The sequence below is a fragment of the Phalangium opilio genome, unplaced genomic scaffold (genome assembly GCF_054372755.1).
Source record: "Phalangium opilio isolate 3A_F unplaced genomic scaffold, DU_Popi_V2 ptg000013l_1, whole genome shotgun sequence".
Taxonomy (NCBI): Eukaryota; Metazoa; Arthropoda; class Arachnida; order Opiliones; family Phalangiidae; genus Phalangium; species Phalangium opilio.
Genome location: NW_028324148.1, coordinates 11,880,748 through 11,904,165, shown reverse-complemented (window position 1 = coordinate 11,904,165; position 23,418 = coordinate 11,880,748). Strand labels below are relative to the sequence as shown.

Sequence of the window (23,418 nt, the reverse complement as noted above, 5' to 3'; positions counted from 1 at the left end):
TTTGTTGTGCCATTAGAGAGAGCGGTGGAGGTAAATCCAAATTAGCCATTATTGCGACCACAATTCCTTTTGGCTTATCCGAATCCACCCGCTGGACACGGTCCTTCGGTTGTATAAACAATACCGAAGTCGACCCAGATGCTCGACCACTGTGATTAATCTTAAGCTTTTGCAATTTACCTACAACGGGCTCCCCCGATCTGGCCCCGATGAAAAAACCCATTCCATAACCACTCCCGTTGGGCCGACGACTTTGTTCCGTTGGTTTCCATAATTTTGAAACTGTATCAGCCTTAAGGAAGGCTTTTCTCTCGTCGCTAGCCTGTGACGCATAAAGCACATTGTTCCCAAACTTAACTAAATCTCCTGAAATTGACAGGTAACCTCCTGCTGCGTAATAGCTGGAGCTGTCAACGTAAGGGCTATGTATTAAGGGTCCGTTATCCTTTTTCGTGTAGAACTTTGCACGATTGTTAATTATTCGCTCATTTTCGTCAATATAAGTGTTATCCAGGCCTAGTTTCTCGAAGTGTTCCGTCATGTGTTCTACGAATGTTTGGTTGGATACGACTTCAATGACGGCGCTTAGAACGGCAAAACCGTGTGAAGAATAATAGAACTTTTCTCCTGGTTTGTATCTCAATTGTTCCTTATTGAAAACTTCGAGGGACTCTGAAAGTAAAGATTGAAAACTATTGAAATACGTCAAAATACTGACTTTACGCGAATTGCAGTTTTTCCATTAAGTATGAGAAAAAATGGAGAAGACCGCACCCTTAGTTATGTAACAAATACTTACTTAAAATATAAATCTAAGATTTATAATCATTTTACATTCTGAAACTATGGGCCTATAGCCTGTTTGGTATATATATACGCATTGTAACAGAAATAGTACCATCTATCTTCATCCATAACATTGGAAAAATAGGTTATACTACCCTTACAATCTATTTTACCAGTGGTAAATTTAACTGAAATGCTGCCAAATGGCTTCCATGATAAATAAACACTGTCGTAAATTTTGATATGAACTAAAATGTGATTTTTACCTCTCCGAGTGACGTATGTAAATAAGTTTGTAAGTAGTCCTCCTCTTGACCCGGAGAGGTAATATTTTGAATTTTTATCATAACTGCCCTAACCCTCAGCAACATTTAGTACGTTACACTTGCCTCAGCATCTCAATATCACAGAAACTAAAAAACATTATTGTCCTCATTTCATAGTAAATTGAAATAAAATAATATACATAGACTTAATGGTTCTTAATGAAACTTCGAATGGCGCACATTTAATAGACACTTCTTAATTTAAAGTCATTTCGAAACTCATTTTAGCTGTAGTTATTCTAAGAAGTGGAACGCCAAAAAATCATGCTTTTTCTACGAGAAGCTAACCCTAATCTACAAGTTAATACAGGTACTGTAGAATATCGCATGATCTGTTCAAAACGTCATATTCAACATGACCCTTTATTAGGGTTCATAATTCAGCATCATTCAAGTGAAATCAGAATGTTTATAAACGATAATAATAATTTTCTCCCACCTTTAACTGTTTTGAAACGTTTTACATTATAGGCCTCCTGTAATTGAGCCTCCTCGGTACCGTCGCTTTTCACTTTATAGAAATCTCTTATGCCACTTGTACAAGACGCAAGTTGTCTCGGGGTAATTGTAACGTTTGTATCGTTGAATTTCGGTTGAGGATAATCTGATAAATACTCCAGAATTGATTTGTCCATGTCCAGTTGACCATCTTCCCATAATTTGGCAGCGGCCGTGACTGAAATTGGTTTGCTAACACTACCAATTCGCATAACGGTGTCCGCGGTACACGGAACCAGATTTTCCAAGTCAGAATAACCGAAACCTTCCTTCCAAACCGTTTCCCCGTCAATGCTAACGGCCACTGTCATGCCTGGAACTCCGTACAAGTTTTTCGATCGTTCAATTATTTTTGACATTCTTCAATGGCGTTACTTAGCGTGAAATCTAAAAATGCAAGTAATTTAATTTCACTTTTCAGTGCATCCCTAATTTTTCGAAGTTGCGACACGTTATTGGTGGATAACAGATATAGGAAACATCTTTTAAAGGGACACTATTGGAAAAAATTAAGTATTTTTATTCTGATTCCTTATGTTAAAATATGCCGCCTTGAATTTTTTCAGATTTTTTGAAGCGCTATTTATAGTATTAAACAATATTTGAAGTTTTTTATCCAAAACATGCATTTGAATTTTGATAAAGCGACCTACCGGCCAATCAGCGCCCGCGATTTATAAGAGTCAACCCCCAAAGGTTTTCTCGGGCGAGTCTCATTTGCGTCGTCTGCATTATGTTCAGAAATATGTATTCTACTTTTTAGCACTCGAAAGAAATACGCGTTTTCGATCGTTTAACGATAAGCGGATTAGAAACTTTAGTAATTAGCAGGTTTATGCTTTTATACGTTTCACTTAAACTCAAATTACTCTCGTAATCTTATTATATTAAAATGTGGCGGGTCGTATTTTGTTGTATATCTTGAGTGTCTAGTTATTAGCCTTTGGAATGGAAGATCTGTGCTCTTAGATTATTGTTACTATTATTTTTTGTGTTCTTCGAGATGGAAAAAATTAAAAACCCATCTTTTACACCTCAGCAGAGTCAAGCTGCAACACAATTACTATCCTCCTCAAATTTTAGCAGACGACGGGCCCCGCGGAGTCACTGGTAACGAGCCCACTCTGAAAAAATACTTATTTCCCGCCCTGCTTTTCCTGTTTGAAGCAGACAACATACCACTTAATATTTTCTAACCCTCACGGGATTGGCTGATTTGGCTCTATTCCTAAAGAGGTTTTTATTGGCCGGTAGGTAAGTGTGCTAAAATCGAGACCCATTGCTAAGCCTAACAAATTTTAAAAAATTTAATTTTCATTGAAAAAATTGTTTGAAAAATCAGAAATAAATTTGAGGCTTCATATTTAATTGAAACGAACCAGGAAAAAATAAAACATGGCACTAAGATTTTCAGCTGAGAGTCTCGCTTTAATGTGATTTTTTTTCTTGTGTTTTTCTGAGAACTATATTTTTGAACATTTTCTATATTTGGCTTTGCCTATGCTAAATGCCCAATATTTAGAAGAAAAAAAACCTTGAACATTATTGGACAAAAATATTGATTAAGTTCCACATGATTTATTCGTTTCTATTGAATATATTTTTGCCACAATAAAAAAGTCGATCTAAGTCCATAGGTCGGGTACAGTTTTATTGTCAAAAGTAAGCGTCAAATACACACTATTTAATGTTATTCGATTGCGAAATATTTTCAATTGTTTGAATTTCCAAAAACATATCGTGGCATTATATCTGAACTCTCACAAATGTTAGTCTGGATAACGTTTCTTTCATACTATATAACTGAAAGAACGGGCCCCACAGTTTTTGCGCCAATTATTGAGCGTGTAGGGTCCATTTAACTTCATTAAAATTTAAATGGATATTTTATCGCAAAGTTACATTGAAAACCAAAAATAACTTTTTTTAATTGTTTCTTGTTGAAGCGTTTTAGTATCCCTTGATATACTTACGGTAGGTGTAGTTCACCAGCGACGCATTTGTTTGTGCTGCGGTCACTTGAATATCATCGGCTTTAACATTACAGAGATAAACGATAATGCCCACTAAAGCACTGAAATGTTTCAGCAACATTTTTCACGAATTTAAAGCGAGTTAGAAGCCTAGATCCAAAGCGAAATTATAAACGAATGAAAGAATAGTAAACAAGACGGAGTTATTTGTAATCTCACCTTAGTAATGTTATACCAAAAATCGGTTTCACTTGCAATGCTCCAGCGAGGGCTTCACGTCCTTCGATATTGAATCGTTCTATATAGCTCAAATCATTTATCGTAAATCCATTTGATTCGAACTACCTTTCGTATTTTTAAACTTATCGCTGAGTATCAGACTTAGATAAAAAGGTCGCGTTACGGGTACGTGTTTATCAGGTTTTTTTTCATTATTTTTCAAATACATCACTAAGTGCGGAGTTTACATTCAGTATTTAGGTATCATCAAAATGTAGCTAATGCGCTGATGATATTTGGGTTAGTGTGAAAATGCAATGCTTTTGCCAAAACAAAATAGATATTGTAAACAAAATTTGGAATAAATAATATTAATAATTTAATAATAGTTTTAGCATAAGTAGCATAAAAACAATAAGAATGAAATTTAACAGACCATAATCTCTATATTGTATGAAACAAAAGCTTTATTATTATAACCTATAAATAAGCCGAAACATTGGATTATATGTACCAAAAACGAAATCAGAAACGCAATAGTATATGTATAAATGACGTCACTCAAGTGAAAGCACTTGTAACTAATAATGCAATCAATCCAAAAAATGGTTCAAAATCGATGTTTTATTAATTATGGTCTAATTCTTTACAAAATTAGATTCAAGTTATTTCAAATAGCCACTCAAAAAAAAAATTCGTACCGTGCGTTTTTATTTTGCACACGCCATCATAGATGGCGTTTGCAAAATATTGCTCTATACGGAAAATTTGACGAGGGAGAAGCCACTCTGTAATAAAGTCTTTCTGAGGGTGTAAGATGGCAAGCGTATAACGCCGTTTAACGCGGAAATACACTCGGGATTACTTTTTACAGTTTTTATTTCAATATTAGAACGGATTGTAGGCATATCGCCCGAATTTACGGCATTAAAACCTCCAAAGAGGTAATACCGGGGGAATACGCCAGTGGCTGATCCCTCGGACGAGGTTGTTCGCTTTTCGACTCTTTCGAGCGATGTTCGGGGCTCGCGTGGTTCGCCTAGGCGCCTCGCTATCACGGCGATTCGATATTATGTACGTAGGTAACCTCGTATTTTAAGCTTAAGATGATACCGAGTGGAGATTGCAGCTGTGAAGAACCGCGCGCTATTAGGGGCGCCTCAGCTTTATCGGGAGACGGGAGTCTATAGTAATGTACGCGGGAAGCTAATATTTTCGGTCGGCAGCTCTAAGCCTTTGCTTAACTGAATTTTCTACTTTGATTTAAATATTAATTTTTTAAGCTAAGTATAGTTTTTGTGATCTAAGTGAGACCATTTTTGTTCGTAATATATTCTTTTACTAATAGCTCAAGTGTTGTTATAAAATTCTAATTTTAAAGTAATAAATGAATTTATCGTAGGTAATTAATTTACTGCCTTAGTGTAATTTATGCTGAAATAAAATTATGCAGTGAAAGAGGAAGTGACGTACATTTGGGTAAGTGTTTCGCGGGAGATTCAAATGTCGATTTGGGCTAAAGAATAAGAGAATTATTTGAGATGGTGAAATGTTTGGCGGGAGATTCAAATGTCGATTTGGATTAAAGAAATAAGAGAATAATTTGAGATGGTGAAATGTTTGGCGGGAGATTCAAATGTCGATTTGGATTAAAGAAATAAGAGAATAATTTGAGATGGTGAAATGTTTGGCAGGAGATTCAAATGTCGATTTAGGTTAAAGAAATAAGAGAATAATTTGAGATGGTGAAATGTTTGGCGGGAGATTCAAATGTCGATTTGGATTAAAGAAATAAGAGAATAATTTGAGATGGTGAAATGTTTGGCGGGAGATTCAAATGTCGATTTGGATTAAAGAAATAAGAGAATAATTTGAGATGGTGAAATGTTTGGCGGGAGATTCAAATGTCGATTCGGATTTGGGTTAGAGAATAAGGTTTTAAGCTCTCTTTCCTTATGGAACCAACCCTAATGTTTACATTTGGATTTGGGTATTTAATCATTGAAATTTTTAGAGAATAGTGTCAAGTGTTCTGCTTATTTCCGCTCTCGCGAATTTCCAGGACGCTCAAAGTATTTGACTTATTTCCGCCCCTTTTCAACCTTGTCTTGCTGTGATTTATTTCGTCGGTTTTATTTTAAGCAGGGACAGAAGAAAGATAACTTTGAGACACTTATAGGGGTCATTGCCTCACTAGACCAATGTCCTATAAATTGATTGGGTGTGCAAAATGTTCTGGTTACTGGACCAGCTTGTTCACTTAATGGAAAAGTTCAGGTAACATAACATTATACCTTAAAAGAAAGGCTTTTTTCTAAATATAAAAAGAAAAATAAAAAATAACTTATCTCTTATTACAAAATAATTAGCATTAAATCAGTCTTAAAAACGAGGACTACTGTGCCGCCATGAGTTAAGTGGCGTCTGCTAAATCGAACCTCTTACCTAAGGGTAATTCATCCAATCACATTTGGATATATGGTTCGCCACTAAACTAATGGTGGCACAGTTACAGTAGTCGTCGTTTTTAAGAGAAATTAAATGCTATATATTTTGAAAAAAGAGATTTGCTATATTATATATTTTTAATAATTTTCGTTTTATATTTAGTAAAACGCCGTTCTTTTAACGTATAATGTTATGCTACCTGAACTTTTCCATTAATTAAACCTTTCATCTAGAAAGAGATTTTACACTTTTTCAAAAACTTTTACAATTTGTTGTGCCAGGTCATAAAGCGGTGGAGGCAAATCCGGATTAGCCAAAATGGCAACCACAATTCCTTTGGGCATATCCGAATCCACCCGCTGGACACCGTCCTTCGGTTGTATAAACAGTACCGAAGTCGATCCAGATGCTCGGCCACTGTGATTAATTTTAAGCTTTTGCAATTGACCTAAACCGGGCTCCCCCTTTTTTGACCCGATACGAAAACCCATTCCATAACCGCTTCCGTTGGGCTGACGACTTTGTTCCGTTGGTCTCCATAATTTTGAAACTGTGTCAGCCTTTAGGAAGGCTTTTCTCTCGTCGCTAGCCTGTGACGAATAAAGAACATTGTTCCCAAACTTAACCAAATCTCCTGAAGTTGACAGGTAACCCCCTCCCGCCAAATAAGCGGAGCTGTCAGCGTAAGGGCTATGTATTAAGGGTCCGCTTTCCTTCTTCGTGTAGAACTTTGCAGGATTGTAAATTATTCGCTCATATTCGTCAATATAAGTGTTATCCAGGCCTAGTTTCTCGAAGTGTTTCTTCATGTGCTGAACGAACGTTTGGTTGGATACAGCTTCAATGACGGCGCTTAGAACGCTGAAACCGTAAGAAGAGTAATAGTACTTTTCTCCTGGTTTGTATCTCAATTGTTCTTTGTCGAAAACTTCGAGGGACTCTGAAAGAAAAGTATGATAATTATTGAAATACGTCATAATTTTGATTTAACAAAAAATTGCAAAACGCAGAACTACAGTTTTTCCATTTAGTATAAGAAAAAATGGGGAAGATCCCACCCTTCATTATGTAAGAAATACTTATCTAGATTTTAAATCTTATGATTATTTTACATTCTGAAAGCATAGGCCTATAGCCTGTTTAACATTTTTTCTCAAGGTAAATATTACCATCTATCTTCATCCAAAGCATAAAAAATATCATCTTTGGTAAATTTATCTGAAATGCTGCGATATTCCTTCAATTATATATAAAAACTGTATTAAATTATCATATGAACTAAAATACTATTTTTTATCATAACTACCCTATCCCTCTACAATAATTAGTAGCACTTCCCCTAGTCTCTTAATATCACAGAAAAAAATAAACATTTTTGTCCTCGTTTCAAAATTTTTAAAATAAAATACATAGACTTAGTGGTTCTTAATGAACCTTCGAAAGGCGCACATTAAGTAGTTATTTGCTAATTTTAAAGTATTCCGCAAGTTAACTTCGATGTAGTTTTTGAGTTAGTCTAAAGAGCAGAATACCAAAAACATAAGTTTTTCTAATGGAAGCTAAGTCTAAAAGCTTGAATTTTTCTTTAATTAGTACAAGTGGGTGTCAGGGCTAGTCTACAAGGGTATACAGGATCTATAGAATATCGCGTAATTCTTTAGAATGTCATATTCAACATGTCACCTTATGAGAAGGTTTCATAAAATCAAAGACATTCAGCATCATTCAAGTGAAATCAGAATGTTTATAAACGATAATAATAATTTTCTCCCACCTTTAATTGTTTTGTAATGTTTTAAATTATAGAACTCTTGTAATAGAGTTTCCAGGGTACCGTCGCTTTTCATTTTAAAGAAATCTCTTATGCCACTTGTACATGTCGCCAGTTGTCTCGGGGTAATTTTAACGTTTGTGTCGTTGAATTTCGGTTGAGGATAATCTGGTAAATATTCCAGAATTGATTTGTCCATGTCCAGTTGACCATCTTCCCATAATTTGGCGGCGGCCGTGACGGTTATTGGTTTGCTAATACTACCAATTCGCATGACCGTGTCCTCGGTACACGGTACCAGATTTTCCAAGTCAGAATATCCGAAACCTTCCTTCCATATCGTTTCCCCGTCAATACTAACGGCCACTGTTATGCCTGGAACTCCGTACACGTTTTTTGATCGTTCAATTAATTTTCGACATTCTTCGATGGCGTTACTTTGAGTGAATTCTAAAAATGCAAGTAAATTAATTTCACTTTCAAGTGTTCTCCAAATTTTCGAAGTTGCGACACGTTTTTGGCCAATTACACATATAGGAAACATCATTGAAGGTGAAACGTTTCCTTGTGTTTTTTCTGAGAACTATGTTTTTGAACATAATCAACATTTGGCTTTGCCCTATACGACCAAAATTTTTGGTGTAAATATGATTTTACATCCGGTTTTAAATCATGAAAAATCGGTAGTGGAAAATACGGAAACCTTTCCGGGAAAATGTTCCGACTTGCAAATCTGATATTTTTAAAAATTTTAAACTCCTAAATTAATAGTTGATCTGACAATTTCGTGACACTTATTTCAAATGTCACAACACAGAAATGTGAACAACTCAATGTTTGGGAAAGCCTTCTTAAAGCGGCCTTTACACGCTCAATGTGTGCACAAATTAAATGCATCATCTTATAAGTTATTCCCGATTACGCAAATTAAAATCCATCATGATGTTGAATGCCCATTATTTAGAAAAAAACCTTAAAACTTTATTGGGCAAATATAATGATTAAATTCCGCATGATTTATTCAATTATATTGAATATATTTTTGTCACAATAGAAAAGTTGATGTTGACCGGGTACAATTTTATTGTCCAAACTAAGCGTCAAATACACAGACTTCGAATGCAAATTATGTTCAATTGTTTTAATAACATTTTGAGCAACAAAAATCTCACTAAATATATATGTTCAGTTTTCTAGGCAAATATTGCCCAAAATTTATCGCAAATAAGGTTCAATTTCCAAAAAAATACGGTGACATTATATTTGAACTTGCACTAATGTTAGTCTGGATAACGCTTCTTTCATACTTTGTAACTAAAAGAACGGACTCCACTTTTTTGCGCCAATTATTGAGCGTGTAGGGTTCACTTAACTTGATCAAAATACAAATGGATATTTTATCGTAAAGTTACATTGAAATCCAAAAATAAGTTCTTTTAATTGTTACTGGTTGGAGCGTTTTAGTACCCCTTGATATACTTACGGTAAGTGTGGTTCACCGACGACGTATTTTTTTGTGCTGCGGTCAGTTGAATATCATCGGCTTGAACGTAACCGAGATATACGAAAACGCCTACTAAAATACTGAAGTGTTTCAGCAACATTTTTTCACGAATTTGAAGCGAATTAGGAGCCTAGATACAAAGCGAAATTACAAACAAATGAAAAGATAGTAAACTAGAAGGAGTTATGTATAAACTCACCTTAGTATTGTTATACCAAAAATCTGTTTCACTTGCAATGTTCAAGCGAGGGCTTCACGTCCTTCAATAATGAACCGTTGTATATAGCTCAAATCATTTATAGTAAATCCATTTGATACGAGGTAACTTTCGTATTTTCGTGTTTCGCAATTCATATTACTACGCAGTAAACCCCGCCTTATCATTTTTTCTTCATTATTTGTCAAATATATCAGCTACACTTTAAACAGTAATCGCCTTTCAAATTGTATAAAAAATATAAATCACGAGCTTCCTACTTCAAAGTCAAGGATAATGAAATTTGGTTATTACTTGTGTACCGAATGAAACTAAAATTTCGGTTTCGACTGAGATTCACTGAAACCGTAACTGGTTTGCCCCAGATTCAATCAAACGTTAACCGGTTAGCCTGAGATTTGTTTTGTCCATTACACATTATCAGACTCAAAGAAATCTCTGCGACGCCCCGTTTTGTATGTTCTGAGATATTTCTACACAGAGAGGTTTTGAAAAACCACTGGAAAAACCTAGATACTTTGGTTCTGTGTGAGGCAACTTATTAGTGCGAAATTTTGCTCGTAAACAGACCTTGAATTTAATTGATTTTTTTTCTTAGCTCAGTCAAGTATACGGTAAATGTATGGTGATACGAACTATGTCTCTCGTAATTTTACACTTATCACTGAATATCAGATTTAGATAAAAGAATAATAAATTTACTACAATAATCTGATACATCCCAGGTGTTGCCAAGAATTTGTGTCGAGGTCAATTTCCTGTTTCGAAATCTGTAGTAATATACAGCGAATCGCGCTTTATCAATTGTTCTTTCCATAACTTGTCAAGCATATCACTCACTATCCGCGGCCTCTATATTCAGTATCAGGAATACATACAGCTAAAAGGAATCATTGCGCCCCCACATCTCCCATGTTAATTTCTAAGTGGGTTTGGTGGGCCGGGCTTCAGTACTACCCGTCAGGCCTGATGATTCTGTAATATCATTGGTTGGTAGCAAAGCGAGTTCCTAGTCGAGCGCAAGGTGTAACGTGCCACGAGATAGATTATTCGCGAAGTAAAATTCGTCATATATAATGATAAGTCTAGTTATCTATTCCCACAAAATCCGCCTAGATATATTGAGAAAATGGCAACGCAATAATTCTTTTGTACAGGATGTATTTCTGTCAGTACGTTTTTCGATGTATCATAAAAATACAGCTAATGATCTAAGAGTTAGTGGTAAAATGCAATACTTTTACCAAAACCAAAATAAATATTGTAAACAAAATTTGGAACATAAATAAACAATATTAATAAATAATATTATTAATTAAACAATTTAACAATAGTTTTAGCATAAGTAGCATAATACCAATAAGTGCAATTTAACAGACCATAATCTCTATGTTGTATGATACAAACGCTTTATAATTATAATCTATAAATAAGCACAAACTTTGAGGTAATTACCAAACAAGAAATCTGAAACGCATAAGTTTATGCATAAATAACGTCACTCATGTGAGTGGTAATAAAGCACTTGGAACTAATAATGCATTCAATCCAAAAAGTGGCCTTGAAATAAGGTGTTTTATTAATAGTGGTGATCTTCTATACAAAATTAGATTCAAGTTATTTAAAATAGTGACATAAAAAATTGCTCCAGTACGTTCTTGACTTAAGGAAAACTTTCATGTTCACCGTCATTTTACATTTTTTCAAAAACTTTGACAATTTGTTGTGCCAGGTCATAAAGCGGTGGAGGCAAATCCGAATTAGCCAAAATGGCAACCACAATTCCTTTGGGCATATCCGAATCCACCCGCTGGACACCGTCCTTCGGTTGTATAAACAGTACCGAAGTCGATCCAGATGCTCGGCCACTGTGATTAATTTTAAGCTTTTGCAATTGACCTACGACGGGCTCCCCCTTTTTTGACCCGATACGAAAACCCATTCCATAACCGCTTCCGTTGGGCTGACGACTTTGTTCCGTTGGTCTCCATAATTTTGAAACTGTGTCAGCCTTTAGGAAGGCTTTTCTCTCGTTGCTAGCCTGTGACGAATAAAGCACATTGTTCCCAAACTTAACCAAATCTCCTGAAGTTGACAGGTAACCCCCTGCCGCCAAATAAGCGGAGCTGTCATCGTAAGGGCTATGTATTAAGGGTCCGTTATCGTTTTTCGTGTAGAACTTTGCACGATTGTAAATTATTCGCTCATTTTCGTCAATATAAGTGTTATCCAGGCCTAGTTTCTCGAAGTGTTTCGTAATGTGTTCAACGAATGTTTGGTTGGATACGACTTCAATGACAGCGCTTAGAACGGTGAAACCGTGTGAAGAATAATAGTACTTTTCTCCTGGTTTGTATCTCAATTGTTCCTTATTGAAAACTTCGAGGGACTCTGAAAGTAAAGATTGAAAACTATTGAAATACGTCAAAATACTGACCTTACACAAATTTCATAACGTTAATTATGTATGGAAAAATGGGGAAGACTCCATTCTTAATTATGTCACAAATACTTATTAAAAATATGAGTCTCACGATTATTTTACATTCTGAAAGCATAGGTTTATAACCTTTTTAATATTGTTTCTCAATGAAACCAAAATAATACCATCTATCTTTATCCAAAGCATGGGAAAAATAGGTGATACTACACTTACAAACTATTTTGGCAGTGGTAAATTTACCTGAAATGCTGCGATATGCCTTCAATGATATAAAAAACACTGTCTAAAATTGTGATATGAACTAAAATGTGACATTTTTTATCATAACTACCGAATCCCTAGGCAACAATTAATGACACTTCGCTCAGCCTCTCGATATCACAGAAAATAAAAAAAAATACTCGTGTCCTCGTTTCATAACTAAAATAAATACTTAGACGCAATGGTTCTTAATTAAACTTCGAAGGCACTCATTTTATAGTAACTTGTTAATTTAAAAGTATTACGAAAGTTAACCTCGCCGCATTTTTTAAGTTATTCTAAAGAGCAGAACGCAAAAAATCATGTTTTTTCTAAGGGAAGCTAAGCCTAAAAGCTTGAATTTCTCGTTTAACAGTACTATTGGGTGTCAGGTCTAACCTACAAGGTAATACAGGCCCTGTAAAATATTCCAACACGCCTCTTTATTAGGTTTCATAAAAAAAAATTCAGCTTCATTCAAGTGATATCAGAATTTTTATAAACGAAAATAATAATCTTCTCCCACCTTTGACTGTTTTGTAACGTTTTATATTTAAGGCCTCTTGTAATTGAACTTCCTCGGTACCGTCGCTTTTCACTATATAGTAATCTCTTATGCCACTTGTACATGTCGCCAGTTGTCTCGGGGTAATTGTAACGTTTGTATCGTTGAATTTCGGTTGGGGATAATCTGGTAAATATTCCAGAATTGATTTGTCCATGTCCAGTTGACCATCTTCCCATAATTTGGCAGCGGCCGTGACGGTAATTGGTTTGCTTACACTACCAATTCGCATAACGGTGTCCTCGGTACATGGTACTAGATTTTCCAAGTCAGAATACCCGAAACCTTCCTTCCAAACCGTTTCCCCGTCAATGCTAACGGCCACTGTCATGCCAGGAACTCCGTACACGTTTTTCGATCGTTCAATTATTTTTCGACCTTCATCAATGGCGTTACTTTGCGTGAATTCTAAATATACAAGTAATTTAATTTCACTTTCAAGCGTTTCCCAAATGTTTTTTGGCCGATTGCACACACAGAAAACATCTTTTATTGTGAAATCTTTCCTGGTGTTTTTCTGAGAACTATATTTTTAAACATCTTCTCTATTTGGCTTTGCCCTATGACCAAAATGTTTCGTGAAAATATGATTTTACAACTGATGTTAAACAACGTCCCTAGACAAGGGTCTTATTCGTTTGTCAATTTTTAAACTCAGACAAGTTGATCATACAATCTCATGGCACTTCTTTCAAATCTCACAACACAGAAATGTGACCAACTATGTGTTTGGGAAAGGGTTTCTTTAACGTTTTCAAAATTGAAATGGATATTTTATCGCCAAGTTACATTGAAGTCCAAAAATAAGTTCTTTTAATTTAATTTTCGGGTTTTAATATCCATTGGCATACTTACGGTAAGTGTGGTTCACCAGCGATGCATTTGTTTGTGCTGCGGTCGCTTGAAAATCATCGGCTTGAACGTACTCGAGATATACAAAAATGCCCACTAAAATACTGAAACATTTCAGCAACATTTTTTCCGAAGCGAGTTTTGGGAACTAGATCTAGAGAGAAATTTCAAACGAATGAAAAGATAGAGAACAATACGGGATATTAATAATAAAGGCAAAGCTCACCTTAATATTTTTATAGCAAAAATCCGTTTCACGTGTAATGTTCAACGCGACTTATACACGTTCTAAATGTGGTTCACGACGGTCGCCTTAACGATTTTCGAAAGTAGTTATGAAAAAGCTTTTGTATTTTCTGAGATATTTCTACACCTCGCGCGTCTTTGAATAACCAAGATACTTTGGGTCTTTGTGAGGCAAATTATTACCGCGAAATTCTGCTCGCACTTGAACCTTGAATTTAGTTCTTATTCTTAGCTCAACCAAGTACGGTAAATACATGGTGATACGAACTTATTACACTTATCACCGAATGTCAGATTTAGATAGAAAAAAAAATTTACTAAAATAATTTGATGTATTATTACGTTGCCAACAATCTGTATCAAGGCCAATTTGGTGTTTCGCAATCTGTAGTAATATAGAGCGAATTCCATTTTTTCAATTGTTCTTTATGACTTGTCAAACATATCACTGTCAGCGTTGTATATATTCAGTATCAGGAATACATACAGCTAATATGTCAGAGGACTTGATTAGGCGCTGCACCTAGCTGGGGGCCTTATCAGCGCTCATATTCTCAATTGAACCTGCGGAACCGCCGTCAAGGCACACGGAATCGGCCAGCGGGCCCGACAAACAGCCCTCGAGCAGGTGACAGAAGCTGGACACCGTCAGCGACGAGCCCAGCCAGGATGTGGTCGGTGACAGGGAAGGATTAAGACAGTAGAAGACTCGAGTGCACGGGGGAGTTCCCTCCGAGCACAACAGTGCCATACGGCCCAAACAATGTATCCGCGACCCCAGAGGGTTGCCAATAGCGGGGGCGAGCCAAGGCAACACCTGGGCGGGGGCGAAGCGGCCGAGCAAAACCTTTACGGATCGGGGCAAGGAACGGTCTGAACCAAGGGCGAACCCAAGGAATTCCCGAACCGGCACACCAAACTCGGGCCCCCTCAGCCACGACAAGCCCTTTTGCTCTGCTCCATCACAGCTTGTACCGCGACAATGTCCATGCACTCACAGTTCTTTACACAAGAGGTTCCATAGTTACAGTTAATGAGTATTAAAAGTTGGTCTTGAGTGGTGTGAATGGGTCGTAGGATTCGGGATCGCGAACCCATCACCACTCTTCGGGGTTTAAATCGTTTCCTAGTCGCGGAAAATCTCGGTTCTTTTGCTAGACTATCACACCTGAATTGGAACGTCTTAATTCTTAAATCTGAATCCATAACGACACCAAGAAGAGAATCTCAAATCGAGACATTTGGGAAAAATGGTTAAGAGAACACTTCTTTCATTTACATGCTGCAACTGGGCTTGGTTTTGATAAGGCGGGATATAAATTAATGACAGATAATCAACATCTTACAAACAAGTTGAGCTTTTTTAATGACCATATTTCATCTAAGGAAGCCATAGCTTCAGGGGAACAGACATTTCTTGTCGCTTTTAAGGTTGATAATTGACACGTCACGCTTCAACTATGTAGATATTACACGTATAATAGAACCGCTGCCACATTTACTGTCAAGTCCTCATTTGATCTCTCTAAGCTTCATCCAACAACCGACGACGCAAAACTACATTCTTTCTGAGCGTATCTTCAAGTCCAACAATAGCTAGGAAACGATTTAATCCCGAACAGTGGGGATGTGTTCGCGATCGTGAAAGTCCAAGACCCCTTCACACCACTCGCCCTCCTGCATAAGATGGACTTATAGCACTCATTACTTGTACCTGCAGTCGAAAATTTAGACTTGAAAGTAGTTATTTTTATGGAGTTTTGAGGGTTGACATAAGTCTTAAAGGCTTAATAACTGAGGTGAACACTACAGTGTTTAATACGTTAATGAAAATCATCTACTCAATAAAGAAATATCGAAAAAATTTATGTATCGGTAATATATTTGGCATTTCCCACAGTCATTTTCCAAGATGGCGCCCAAACTACCAGTAACACATCTTCAATATTCAAGTATGATGTTTAGACGGTCTTCAACAATATATTTATCAATTTTCATAATATTTGAAGAATATACTGTATCTTAATGACATTTTCCAACCTGGCGGCCAAACTATCTCATGAATGACTTCAATATTTTACTATGAGGTTCACACAGTTTTCATTATAATATCTGTAAATTTTCATAATTTTCCAACAACATGGTGAAATATACTGTACCTAACAATCACGGCGAACATTTTCCAATATGGCTAGCAAATCATCGAGCACAGAGCTGTAAATATTTACCACGATATTCATGTGATTCGAATCATAATGTTTAATAATTTTTGAAGAAGAATGTGGAATACATTGTAGATGGCATTCCCGGCGGCCATTTTCCAAGATGGCGGTGAAAGCTCGCGCTCTACAGCAGGGGACTTATAGTATATTTTTTGTTGGGTCAAAAAGAACACATGTACCAATTTTCATCTTTATGTTCAAATGTTCTAGGTCAAGCCCTTTTTAGCCTATCTGTCCTGGCCTATGAGAGCTACCCGTCACGCCTGATAATTCTGGCGACTCTCAAACTGTAATATAATTCTAGGTTGCAACGTCAGCGCCTAGTCGTGCGCAAGGTGCAAGGCGCAGCGAGACAGATTATTCGCGAGGTAAAATTCGTCATCCACATTGATTAGTCTGGTTATCTCTTCCCACAAAATCCGCCTAGACACGTTGAGAAAATGACTACACAATGATTGCTTTGTGCTGGATGTATTTCTATCAGTACGTTTTTCGATGTATCACAAAACTGTAGCTAATGATCTAAGGGTTAGAGGTAAAATGCAATATTTTTACCAAAACCAAAAGAGATATTGTAAACAAAATTTGGAACATAAATAAACAATATTAATAACTGAACAATAGTTTTAGCATAAGTAGCATAATAACAATTATAATGAAATTTAACAATCCATAATCTTGATATTGTATGAAACACACTCCTAAATATTTTAACCTATAAATAAGCACAAACTTTGAATTAGGTACCAAACAAGTTGGGAAACAAAAATAACCCTCTCCGAGTCGAAACGCGATTAAGAGGTTTTTTCTTAAATAATTAAATAAATAGAATTGATATTAATTATTTTAATTGTGATTAATTTACTATAATTGTATTTAAACCGTTTTAAGAAACTTCATTCCTAAAATCATTTTAAACATAGCTATTGTTGACGTTTGAATTCAAGCGTATTCCTCTTTAACAATTTTTGGAAATTTAGGGTATATAAGGCGATTGAATTCACGTTAACGGATAAGAAAAGCCGCAATTACTTGAACCTTTGGTGGAAGCCCTGCCATTGGGTGGCTAGACATTTCTCGTATCCCTAGCCGATCGCCACGTACTTCTTAATCCTAACGATGGGAGAAGAAGCCAAAAATTGCTTTCTGCGAACACGTTTGCTCCGATTTGCCAACTGCGAACGCGGTGACAGACACACATAGACACCGTCCAGTGTAATACCTCTCCGTGACGTCATCGTCACTCGGAGAGGGAAAAAAAATTTGAAACGCATAAGTAAAAAGTGACTTCACTCAAGTGAATGGTAATAAAAAGCACTTATAACTAATAATGCATTCAATCCAAAAAATGGCCTTCAAAGACTGTGTTTTATTAATTATGATCAACGTCTTTACAAGATTAGATTCAAGTTATTTAAAATAGTGACATAAAAAATTTTCTTAAGGAAAACTTTCATGATCAACGTCATTTTATATTTTTTCAAAAGCTTTAAGAATTTGTTGTCCCAGGTCATAATGGATCATAGGAATATCTGAATTAGCCAAAATTGCAACCACAATTCCTTTAGGAACATCGGAATCCACCCGCTGTTCACCGTCCTTCGGTTGTATAAACAGAACCGAAGTCGACCCTGATATTCGACCAGTGTGATTAACTGTAAACTTTTGCAATCTACCTAAAGTGGACTCCTGTTTTCGTGGCACGATAAAAAAACCCATTCCATAACCACTTCCGTTGATCTCAGGACTTTTGTGCTCACTGGAGAGACTTTGTTCCGTTGCTTTCCATAATTTTGAAACTGTGTCAGCCTTTAGGAAGGCTTTTCTCTCGCCGCTAGCCTGTGACGAATAAAGCACATTGTTCCCAAACTTAACCAAATCTCCTGAAGTTGACAGGAAACCCCCTCCCGCCAAATAAGCGGAGCTGTCAATGTAAGGGCTATGTTTTATGGGTCCGTTATCCTTTTTCGTGTAGAATTTTGCACGATTGTAAATTATTCGTTCATTTTCGTCAATATAAGTGTTATCTAGACCTAGTTTCTCGAAGTGTTTCGTCATGTGTTCAACGAACGTTTGGTTGGATACGGCTTCAATGACGGCACCTAGAACGCTGAAACCTTTTGAAGAATAATAGAACTTTTCTCCTGGTTTGTATCTCAATTGTTCCTTATTGAAAATTTCGAGGGACTCTGAAAGTAGAGATTGAAAACTATTGAAATACGTCAAAATTGTGACTTTACACAAATTGCAAAACGTAGGACTGTTGATTAAGTATGAAAAAATGGGGAAGACCACACCCTTAATTATGAATAGAATATCGCGTTATTTTTTTAGAATGTCATATTCAACACGTCTCCTTATGAGAAGGTTTCATAAAATAAAATAAATTCAGCATATCTCAAGTGAAATCAGAATGTTTATAATAACTATAATAATAATTTTCTCTCACCTTTACTTGTTTTGTAATGTTTCAAATTATAGATTTCTTGCCATTGAACTTCATCGGTACCGTCGCTTTTCACTTTATAGTGATCTCTTATGCCACTTGTACATGTCGCCAGTTGTCTCGGGGTAATTGTAACTTTTGTATCGTTGAATTTCGGTTGAGGATAATCTGGTAAATATTCCAGAATTGATTTGTCCATGTCCAGATGACCATCTTCCCATAATTTGGCGGCGGCCGTGACGGTTATTGGTTTGCTAACACTACCAATTCGCATGACGGTGTCCGCGGTACACGGTACTAGATTTTCCAAGTCAGAATACCCGAAACCTTCATTCCAAACCGTTTCCCCGTCAATGCTAACGGCCACTGTCATGCCTGGAATTCCATTCACGTTTTTGTATTGTTCAATTAATTTTCGACATTCTTCGATGGCATTTCTTTGTGTGAATTCTAAATAAACAAATAATTTTTTTCACTTTCACGCACTTCCAAAATTTTTCGAAGTAACACATATATGAAACATCTTTAAATGCAAAGTTTTTCCTTGTAGGTTTTTGTGAGCATTATTTTTGAACATCTTTTAGATTTGACTTTGCCGTGGTGGCGATATGTTTTTACAACCGGTGTTAAACAAAGTCATAAGATTAGAGTCCCAGAGACAATGAGATTATTTTTATTCCAATAATGACTAGAAACTAATTCCTGGCATTGTTTTTTCGGTAATATTTTTTGAAATTTTTTTAACTCGAAATTACAACACAGTAATGTGATCAACTGTGTGTTTGGGAAGCACTGGCTTATCTTTTTCATAATTGAAGTGTATATTGTATCGCCAAGATACATTGAAGTCCAAAAATAAGTTCTTTTAATTTAATTTTCGCGTTTTAATATCAATTTGTATACTTACGGTAAGTGTGGTTCACCAGCGACGTCTTTGTTTGTGCTGTGGTCACTTGAATAACACCTGCTTGTGCGTATTCTAGATATACGAAAACGCCCACTAAAATACTGAAAAATTTCAGCAACATTTTTCAAGTATTCCGAAGCGAGTTTTGGGAACCTAGATCAAGAGAAAAATTATAAACGAATGAAAAGATAGAGAACAACACGTGATATTAATAATAAAGCTCACCTTAATATTTTTATAGCAAAAATCCGTTTCACGTGTAATGTTCAATGCGACTAACACACGTTCTAAATGCGGTTCACGACGGTCGCCTTAACGATTTTCCAATGTAGTTATGAAAGAGCTTATGAATTTTCCGAGATATTTCTACACCTCGCGTGTCTTTGAAAAACCAAAATACTTTGGCTCTGTGTGAGGCAACTTATTAGCGCGAAATTCCGCTCACACTTGAACCTTGAATTTAATTGTTATTCTTAGCTCAATCAAGTACGGTAAGTGCATGGTGATACGAACTGTATGTCTTAGGAATTATTACACTTATCACTGAATATCAGATTTAGATATAGAAATTATTATGTTGCCAACAATCTGTATCAATGTCATTTTGGTGTTTCGCAATCTGTAGTAATATAGAGCGAATTCAATTTTTTCAATTGTTCTTTATGACTTGTCAAACATATCACTGTCAGCGTTGTCTATATTCAGTATCAGGAATACATACAACTAATATGTCAGAGGACTTGATTAGGCGCTGCACCTAGCTGGGGAGCCTTATCAGCGACCCGCCCCCCCAATTGTCGCTCATCATATTCTCAATTGAACCTGCGAAACCGCCGTCAAAGCGCACGGAATCGGCCAGCGTGCCCGACAAACGCCCCTCGAGCAGGTGAAAGAAGCGGGACACCGTCAGCGGCTAGCCCAGCCAGGAGGTGGTTGGTGACATTGATGGACTAAGGCAGCAGAAGGCCCACCGAGCCCACTAGTGTCAAACGGCCCAGACAATATATCTGCGACCCCTAGAGGGTTGCCATGAGCTAGGGATGGGCCAAAGCAACACCCGGGGGCCGGGCGGGGGCGAAGCGGCCGAGCAAAACATTCGCGGAACGGGGCAAGGAACGGTCTGAACCAAGGGCGAACTCAAGGAACTCCCGAACCGGCACACCAAACTCGGGCCCCCTCAGCCACGACAAGCCCTTTTGCTCTGCTCCAACAGGGTGACCACCCGATGGAGCGGGACGCCGGCGAGGGGGACATACAGCTAATAGGAATCATTCTGCCTCCATATCTTCCATGTAACCAAAGTTTAATTAGACTTAGGAAGTCAAGTTTCAGTAACTTAGACCAATAAAAAATAAAAGTACAACGTAAACTGATGGAGTGTTCGTAATCTTTCTGCACAAATATTAAAATTAAATGCCTACTTATTTCATGACTTGTACTTTGTATTATTATTTATTTTTACCAATTAGCTATAAATTTTTTGAAAAACTAAAAAAATCTAACTAATTTCAGTGTTGTTACGAAACACAATATTGTATTTATTATAGCAAGGAGCGTTGCTAAATTATTCCTCGTCCTCTGTATCACAAATGAGCCTAGAATTATGTTTTGCTTCAGGATAGTGATGACAAAGTTACAGGAAAAGTTTTATTAGAGTTCCAAACAGCGCGTTCAGAACTCAAACAAACGTTATGGGTGTTTATAACGTAATTGATTATTCTTTACTAAAGTAATTTTGACGATAATAGAATTTATTAATGGTAGTTTCTAATGGATTTTAATCCATAAACCCAGATACCAACATATATTTGGTGGAGTTTTTTTTTATTGTCCAAACATCAAAGTTGAGAAAGTACTTGACTCAGTATGTATGTATGTAAAAACTTATAAAGAGAAAAAGACTGATTTTAGTTTAAACAAATGTCGGGTCCTATGGTACACCGGCTAATGGATTTTTTACGCCATAAACGCAGTTAGAAACATATTTAGTAGTTTTTTCAAATATCAAAGTTGGGAGCGTACTTTACTCACTATGTAAAAATTTATAAACAGAGTAAGACTGAATTTTCAGTATTGGTGAATATAGTTAAAGCAAATGTCGGCTCCTGCGGCACTCCCATATGCAAGCTAATCTTTTACACACCAATTTTACTTTGTCAAAGGCTTGAACCAATCAGAACTCGTCCACGAGGGCGGACCTAAAACTAGCCTTTGCTAAGATTAGAGGGCCATTCAACTCCACCCCTCGACTATGGTAGCATCTAGTGGTATATGTTTAAACTAAACTGTGGCCGAGACTTGCTTTAAAGAAAATGACGGTTCCTATGCTGGCTTATCTTCTACACACCAATTTTACTTCGTCAAGGCTTGAACCAATCAGAACTCGTCCACGAGGGCGGACCAAAAACTAGCCTCTGCCAACCGTATAGGGACTGTAAACTCCACCCCTCTACCATGGTAGCATCTTTTGACACTTCTTGAAACTAAACTTATCGAACGCCGAGACTTGCTTTAACGTTTTCAATACTAAGCTATTGTGAAAGACTAGCCTTTTTCGCACTGCACTTTCAACCTGGATAGTTGTACAATGTTTTCTACCGCATGCTTATGCAATGTAATCGAAACTTGCGAGACTTATAATTCATTTACGTAGTGGATCTGCCCAAAGCGTGTTTCTCGGTGACGCTCAAAAAACTATTCAAACGGTAATGAATATTATATTTTACTGCCCAGCTTTCTCGGCTCTTCATGAGAATCAGAACAAAAAGCTGCGAAATCAGAACAAAAAGCTGCGAGAGTACATGATCATATCGAAATGAACGTGACCAAAATTGCCAGAGTTGTGTTAACGGAATTTATAGGTGTATTTTCGGTTGAAGATAAGAACGGGATGATATTTGGCGGTCCAATTGGAGAAATTTTACGACCAGTATTGATTGCGTTAATAAACAGGTGAGTATTACTTTAGTAGAACGTTTTCAGTTATTTCTAAATGCCAAAGGTATCGTAATTTGTATGTCATACTTTTTAAGTGCTCATTGCAGGTCTTTGGTGGAACGTCTCCTGTCTCCTTCATTCACGACAGCACTTATTTTTTAGGTTTTGAAAGAAAAACATGGCAAAAGAAGATCTAGTTTTTAGCATAGTTTAGTAAGCGATCACGCTCTTGTACAAACGTTTTTTGGGGAGAAAATTACAGAACGGAAACTTCACTGGCATTGAAGAAGAGTTTTTTTATCACCTCTCATGTTTCATACTAAGAGTACACTAAGGGGAAGGATTTCCTTGTGGTAGTGTCTCATACTTTAGTACCAAGTTAGGTGAGAAAAATTATAGGCTGAAGGGGAAATAGTAGTCCGCTATGGATCTCATTTTGGTAGAGAAACTGTTTTGCAGTTCCAAGAGCTGACAAAAGTGAAAATGAGAAAGTGAAGAGTGAAGATTGTTGTATTTAAAATTGGTTTATATTGGATTTACGAGAGGTATTTCTGCAGGAGCTGCCATAACCTGTTGTGTGTGCCTTTCGTTAGTGGCTCACATAACCTGTGGGTGGTCGTGATCTGTAGCCTTGAACAGTTGAAGTGACACAGGGAATTGTTACAGGGACTTGGGCAATTTGGGCTTAGCTCACCCCCTGCGCCATTTTGGTATTTTGCTTTTACAGAATGAAAGATATTTCAACTCCTCCTCCTGATATGATTTTAGGGTAACGTTGCATGGCATAGTATTGCCAGGTCCCTATTGTTCCGCGAAGG

At 36.7% G+C, this 23,418-nt stretch overlaps 3 protein-coding genes across 3 annotated transcripts; all 3 read right to left on the bottom strand.

The window, feature by feature from the left end:
- Positions 1-6,492: 6,492 nt before the first annotated feature.
- LOC149709137 (serine beta-lactamase-like protein LACTB, mitochondrial) lies at positions 6,493-10,986 on the bottom strand. The gene is made up of 3 exons (XM_089863916.1): positions 9,505-10,986; positions 8,025-8,471; positions 6,493-7,190 (listed from the first exon to the last, which is right to left on the bottom strand). Exons 1-3 carry the CDS (start codon positions 9,623-9,625, stop codon positions 6,493-6,495), a joined length of 1,266 nt encoding a protein of 421 aa, XP_089720042.1. The 5' UTR covers positions 9,626-10,986.
- Positions 10,987-11,316: 330 nt separating this feature from the next.
- Positions 11,317-14,540, bottom strand: LOC149709136 (serine beta-lactamase-like protein LACTB, mitochondrial). Its single transcript, XM_089863241.1, has 3 exons — positions 13,846-14,540; positions 12,952-13,398; positions 11,317-12,133 (listed from the first exon to the last, which is right to left on the bottom strand). The coding sequence occupies exons 1-3, from the start codon at positions 13,964-13,966 to the stop codon at positions 11,436-11,438; spliced, it is 1,266 nt and encodes a 421-aa protein (XP_089719367.1). The 5' UTR covers positions 13,967-14,540; the 3' UTR covers positions 11,317-11,435.
- Positions 14,541-17,659: 3,119 nt separating this feature from the next.
- On the bottom strand, positions 17,660-20,338 carry LOC149709135 (serine beta-lactamase-like protein LACTB, mitochondrial). The gene is made up of 3 exons (XM_089863240.1): positions 19,664-20,338; positions 18,760-19,206; positions 17,660-18,499 (listed from the first exon to the last, which is right to left on the bottom strand). Exons 1-3 carry the CDS (start codon positions 19,782-19,784, stop codon positions 17,781-17,783), a joined length of 1,287 nt encoding a protein of 428 aa, XP_089719366.1. The 5' UTR covers positions 19,785-20,338; the 3' UTR covers positions 17,660-17,780.
- Between the last annotated feature and the right edge of the window lie 3,080 nt (positions 20,339-23,418).

Coding starts and splice junctions, on each gene's coding strand:
- LOC149709137 (XM_089863916.1), bottom strand. CDS start 9,625: ATGTTGCTGAAACACTTCAGTATTTTAGTAGGCGTTTTCGTATATCTC. Junction 8,472..9,504: donor GTCGGTGAACCACACTTACC/GTAAGTATATCA, acceptor TTGCATTTTTAG/AATTCACTCAAAGTAACGCC. Junction 7,191..8,024: donor ACATTACAAAACAATTAAAG/GTGGGAGAAAAT, acceptor CTTTTCTTTCAG/AGTCCCTCGAAGTTTTCGAC.
- LOC149709136 (XM_089863241.1), bottom strand. CDS start 13,966: ATGTTGCTGAAATGTTTCAGTATTTTAGTGGGCATTTTTGTATATCTC. Junction 13,399..13,845: donor GCTGGTGAACCACACTTACC/GTAAGTATGCCA, acceptor TTGTATATTTAG/AATTCACGCAAAGTAACGCC. Junction 12,134..12,951: donor ACGTTACAAAACAGTCAAAG/GTGGGAGAAGAT, acceptor CTTTACTTTCAG/AGTCCCTCGAAGTTTTCAAT.
- LOC149709135 (XM_089863240.1), bottom strand. CDS start 19,784: ATGTTGCTGAAATTTTTCAGTATTTTAGTGGGCGTTTTCGTATATCTA. Junction 19,207..19,663: donor GCTGGTGAACCACACTTACC/GTAAGTATACAA, acceptor TTGTTTATTTAG/AATTCACACAAAGAAATGCC. Junction 18,500..18,759: donor ACATTACAAAACAAGTAAAG/GTGAGAGAAAAT, acceptor CTCTACTTTCAG/AGTCCCTCGAAATTTTCAAT.